This window comes from Cyrtonyx montezumae, unplaced genomic scaffold (genome assembly GCF_038088225.1).
Source record: "Cyrtonyx montezumae isolate F1298 unplaced genomic scaffold, pur_monq_1.0 scaffold_1, whole genome shotgun sequence".
Taxonomy (NCBI): domain Eukaryota; kingdom Metazoa; phylum Chordata; class Aves; order Galliformes; family Odontophoridae; genus Cyrtonyx; species Cyrtonyx montezumae.
In genome coordinates, this window is record NW_027071825.1 from 19,835,843 (window position 1) to 19,841,457 (window position 5,615).

At 52.3% G+C, this 5,615-nt stretch overlaps 1 protein-coding gene across 1 annotated transcript; it reads left to right on the plus strand.

Annotated features, from left to right (window-relative positions):
* The first annotated feature begins 1,262 nt into the window (after positions 1-1,262).
* On the plus strand, positions 1,263-4,948 carry ZNF281 (zinc finger protein 281). The gene has a single exon (XM_065742944.1). It carries the CDS (start codon positions 1,498-1,500, stop codon positions 4,108-4,110), a length of 2,613 nt encoding a protein of 870 aa, XP_065599016.1. The 5' UTR covers positions 1,263-1,497; the 3' UTR covers positions 4,111-4,948.
* The last annotated feature ends 667 nt before the right edge of the window (positions 4,949-5,615 follow it).

Sequence of the window (5,615 nt, forward strand, 5' to 3'; positions counted from 1 at the left end):
AGGTATTTTTAAGATGTCAAAAACTGACCCAAGGCTTCTAACAGTTAGGTCTGTGGAAGTACTTCATATTTACAGGCTGAACTCTGGTAGGGGAATTCTTTGTAAGAAAGCATAAAAATCATAAGGGATTTACCCAGCCTCTTTAATTGCTTCCATTATGACTGGGTTACTGGTACCAGGCTGCATGAATGTGTCCAATTCCAAGGTCTTACGCTAAGGCACCTCCTCAGTTTAGGCTTTAATAGAATTTGGAATTCCTTAATAGAACCCTATGGAAATATGAAAGGCTTTCAAGGGCTGTGGTGAGAAATGAAGCAGGATTTTATTCAGATGTTATTAGCACGTAACAGCCCACGAGAAGAACGCTGACCTAGTGTGTTCTGGCTATTTTCACAGACACGCAGGTATTTCATGATGACTTCTGCTGTAAGGATGAATATTGCTGTGCATGAGGAGAAACCAACGGGCCAAGAACCTGTTCCACACCCGTTTGCTGCAGCTCGGCCAGTGGGTCTTCTGTGGAAGAAGCACGGTGGCCGTGCGTGAGAGCTGACCAGGAGTGCGCTTCCATCTCGTTTTGTGGCTGCAGCTTGCTGGTGAGTGAGCTTCCATTGACTCAGTGTGCACGAATGTATGCGAGTCATGTGCTGTAGCTGAGATGAAGGCAGTAACAACCGCGCTGCGACTTTAATCGGGGTTGCAGGCTCAGAGCTGCCGAACGTGGCACTGTTAGTGAAGTCATTACCCACGTGCATTACGGGCTCAGCGTATGCCCCGTGCACTCGCGCTGGCAGCCGCCGCCCAGCGAGCGGGACCCAGCGGCGATTGCGGGCGTCTGAGCTGCAGAGGGAGGCGGCGGCGGGGACTCCTAGCGGAGCGCCACGGGGACGGCCCCGCCGCCCTCCCGCCGCTAGCGGGCCGCCTGGCTCCGGGGCTCTCGGCCCGCCCGGGCGCCGGCGGCGTCCTGAGGGTGGGAAGTGCCGCCCAGCGCCGCGCCCGGGCGGGGCCGCGGGGAGCGCCGGGTCGCCCCGCCCCGTGGCGGAGAGCGGGCCGGGCCCGAGGCCTTGAGGCGCCCACCAACATGGCCACGCGCGGCTCCCCCCTCCGGCCCGGCGCCACGCGCCCGCGGCGGGCAAGAGGGGACCGTCGCGCCTGCGCGCTGCCCGCCTGCGCGGCGCCCTGCCGGCCGGGCCGTACCCAGCGTGCCGCGCGGCGCGCATGTGCAGTGCGGGGCGCAGGGGCTGCTAATTCCATTGTGGAGCGGACGCGGCGTTATTTTTAACTGGAGGCGGCGGCGGGAGCCGTAAGTGCAGCCCGGGCCGGAGCCGCCCGTCGGCGCGGGTGGGGGTGGCGGCGATGTGCCCGGGAGGCGGCTGCCGGACCGCTCTGGGAGCCCGGCGCTGAGCGCGGCGGAGCGGGCGGCGGTCCGGCGGGCGGGCGGGCGGCGGGTCCCGCAGCCCCTCAGGGCCGCGCTCCTCCTGGGCCGCTCTCTCGGGGATGAAACTCGGCGGCGGCTTCCTCGGCGGCGGCAAGAGGGCGGCGGCCATGGAGCACGGCTTCCCCCCCGGCATGGTGATGTTCAACCACCGCCTGCCCCCGGTCACCAGCTTCACCCGGGCGGCCGCGCCCCCCCCGGCGGCCCAGCACCCGCCGCAGTGCGCGCTCCCTCCGCCTTCCGCCGCCGCTTCCTCCGCGGCCGAGCCCCCGGCGCCGCCCGCCCCCCAGGACGTGACTTTCAAGAAGGAGCCGGTGGGGGCTTTCCCCTCCGCGCCCTCCTCGGCGCAGCGCGGCCCCTGGGGCTTCCTGCAGTCCCTTGTCAGCATCAAGCAGGAGAAGCCCAGCGAGCAGGAGGAGGAGGAGCCGCCGCAGCACCACCACTACGGGGGGCTCTTCGGGGCGCCGGGCGAGGAGCGGCGCCCGGGCCTGGGGGGCGGCGGCGAAGGCGGCGGGCACAGCGTGATCCAGGACCTGAGCCTCCTGCAGCACCTGCACCACCACCCCTCGCGGGACCTGCTGCTGGGCGGCAGAGCCGACGGCGGCCCCGGCGGCTCGGGAGAGCTGAAGCACGACGCCCACGTCAAGAAGGCGAAGAGGCCAAAGCCAGAAACTCAGGGAATCAAAGCCAAGCGGAAGCCCAGCGCTTCGTCCAAACCCCCCCTGGTGGGGGACGCGGAAGGTGCCGTCGCGTCCCCGAGTCAGAAACCTCACGTCTGCGAACACTGCAGCGCTGCCTTCAGGAGCTCCTACCACTTGCGCAGGCACGTGCTCATCCACACCGGGGAAAGGCCTTTCCAGTGCAGCCAGTGCAGCATGGGCTTCATCCAGAAGTACCTGCTGCAGCGGCATGAGAAGATCCACAGCAGGGAGAAGCCCTTTGGGTGCGACCAGTGCAGCATGAAGTTCATCCAGAAGTACCACATGGAAAGACATAAGAGGACGCATAGTGGAGAAAAGCCATACAAGTGTGACACTTGTCAGCAGTATTTTTCGAGGACTGATAGACTGTTGAAGCACAGAAGAACGTGTGGTGAAGCCATAGGTAAAGCTGGAATGGAGCCCGGGTCGTCGCATAACATGGGTAGCTTGGCTGCGTTGTCTCAGGGAAATACAAATTCCTCAAGGAGAAGAAGTAAAGCAAAAAGTGCATCCACTGAAAACAAAGGAAATAAGTGTAGCAGCAAAGTAGCGGAATCTCAAGTTACAAGTAGTGTGGCCATGCCAAATTATGCAGTCGATATCCCTATTGTGTCTTCCAGTGGTGGTCTCATTGGCACAGGCATAGAGGAACTTCAGAAAAAGGTGCCAAAACTGGTCTTCAAGAAAGGAAGCAGAAAACAGGCAGACAAAAACTACCTTAATTTTGTATCACCACTGCCAGATATTCTGGGGCAAAAACCCCTGTCTGGGAAACAGGGTGGCTCTCTAGGCTCATTAGTAGCCAATACCAGCGTAGAAACTATTGGCCTTCTCCAAAGTCCGAGTGGTAAATCAGGTCAAATAAATAGTAATTACGACGATGCCATGCAGTTTTCAAAGAAAAGAAGATACTTGCAAACTGCAAGTAGTAACAGTGCCTTTTCCATTAATGTCGGACACATGACTTCCCAGCAGTCCGTCATCCAGTCTGCAGGTGTTAGTGTTATGGATAACGAAACCCCATTGTCTCTTATTGACTCAGCATCCTTAAATAGCGAAATAAAGACTTGCCATGACAAGTCTGGTATTCCCGATGAAGTCTTGCAGAGCCTTTTGGACCAGTACTCTCACAAATCGGAAGGCCAGAAGGAAGATCCTTTCAGTATAACTGAACAGCGTGTGGACTTGCACAGCTCAGGAGAACATTCGGAGATGGTTCAGGAAGAAAACTTGAGTCCTAACTCTCAAACTGTTTCAAATGATAAGGCGAGCATGTTGCAAGAATACTCCAAATACCTCCAGCAAGCTTTTGAAAGAACGACCAATAGCACTGGTTTTGCATTTGGACCCAGTTTCCAGTTTGTTAGCTTGTCTTCAACTCTCCATAACCACACTCTGTTTCAAGACAAACAGATATACACTACGTCTCCACTTGAGTGTGGCTTCAGCCAATCTGTTACCTCAGTATTGCCAACTGCGTTGCCAAAACCTCCATTTGGGATGTTGCTTGGCTCTCAACCAGGCTTTTATTTGTCTGCTTTGGAGGCTACGCATCAACAGTTGACTCCTTCTCAAGAGCTGGATGATCTCATTGATCCTCAGAAACCCTTAGAGACTTCATCTAACTACCAGTCAACATCTCAGAAACTGTCTGGCCAGAAGGAACAGAAAAACTTAGAATCCTCAACGAGCTTTCAGATCCCGTCTCAGGAGATAGCTAGCCAGATAGATCCTCAGAAGGACATAGAGCCTAGAGCAACCTACCAGATCGAGAACTTTGCACAAGCGTTTGGTTCTCAGTTTAAGTCGGGCAGCAGGGTGCCAATGACTTTTATCGCTAACTCTAATGGAGAAGTGGACCATAGGGTAAGGACTTCAGTCTCAGATTTCTCAGGGTATTCAAACATGATGTCTGATGTAAGTGAGCCATGTAGTACACGAGTAAAAACCCCAACCAGTCAGAGTTACAGGTAAGGTCCCAACTGTGACCGAGCTGTGGGGTCTTCTTAATGTAGTTTTACTTTGACAACACTGCCATTGGAATGTTTCTACACGGTCCTACTAAGAATAATGTAACATGCCCTTTCAATGCAACTTTTCATATTTAGTTTATTTTGTTAGCGTGATTTTTTTAGATCTGTTTTATTACGGTTTTTAATCAGGAATCAATAGAATAAATAGTGTTTTTGTTCAAGTGGCAACGTTTAGCAATCAAATTTACATATATAGATTGTCAGGGAATAGCCCAAAAACTTAAAATGCAAAAAAAATTAACTTTGTTCCTAGGACTAAGGTTTATTCTAATTACTTTACTCTCAGGAAAGTGTAACGAAGCATGGGAATTCTATGCACCATTAGTGTATTGGAACTTCCAATTTACAGATAGTGACAAATGTGTATCTCAAGCTTTTTGAGGAAGGGATCTGTAACATTTCACATCACTATCTCTTGTGTCTGGGCTGGTCTGAAAGAATTTTGCTACCTAAACCATGTTGCTTTTCAAGTACACCTGTTCTTCTTGGTGATGCTGATTCCAGACAGGTTGAGCAGATACTCTTGCATCTGTACTAAGAACCCAGAATGGTAGCTTTAATATAACAGTAATGTCCCCAGAACTCCTTTGTAAGACTGTAACTCCGTAAAGAGATTCTGTTGACACAAACCATGAGAACAAACAGCATGCATCTGGTTCATGTCATTGGAGCCCCAACTTGAAGCTAGAGTCGTATTCTAGATGTCCTTTTAGGATGCGCTATTTATTTTACATGCCTCAAAAGAAGTTGGTCTCTTGCTCCTTCCCCCCTCTTCCCACAGTCTTCCGTTGTTTAAGGTTCCCTTTCTTTTGTTGTGCTTCCAATTCCTGGATTTGTAGTGGTTTTGTTTTTTTTCTTCCTTATTTTATATTTTTTTCTTCCCCTTTTTGCCTGAATTACCTATCCCCTCTCTTACCCAACTTAGTTAGCATTTAAAAAGATTTACATTCCAGAAAGTGCATGTCTCATACTATGTACTTTCTGATGTCTTATGACATCACATAATGAACAGTGTACTCCCACGCGTTTTAGAATTCTGTCGAGGTTTCCATGTACAATAAGAACTAATATACTCCCAACTGTACATACCAAGGCCCCGATCCTGCATCAGGATCAGCTGACGTGGACCCCTGTGCCCCTCTGCGTTACCGGTGGTGTCATGGGAGCTCTTTACGGATACAGGGGCTTGCAGCAGTTCATCGCTGCAGGCTTAGGGCCTAAGGCTGCAATTCCATCAAAGGTTTCTGGTGATTATGTCAACTACGAGAGTAGGACTTGAGTGGCTTGTTAATGTCAACAGAACTTTTCTTTGGAATTATCGCCTTACGTTATGTATATTTTGTGGTACATTATTTATTATATGTGAATCATGACTAATGCCTGTGGAGCCACGGAAACCTGCTAGAAATACTGGTGGCCATTCAAAGCTGCTGAAAGGCAGTGGCA

Coding starts and splice junctions, on each gene's coding strand:
- ZNF281 (XM_065742944.1), top strand. CDS start 1,498: ATGAAACTCGGCGGCGGCTTCCTCGGCGGCGGCAAGAGGGCGGCGGCC.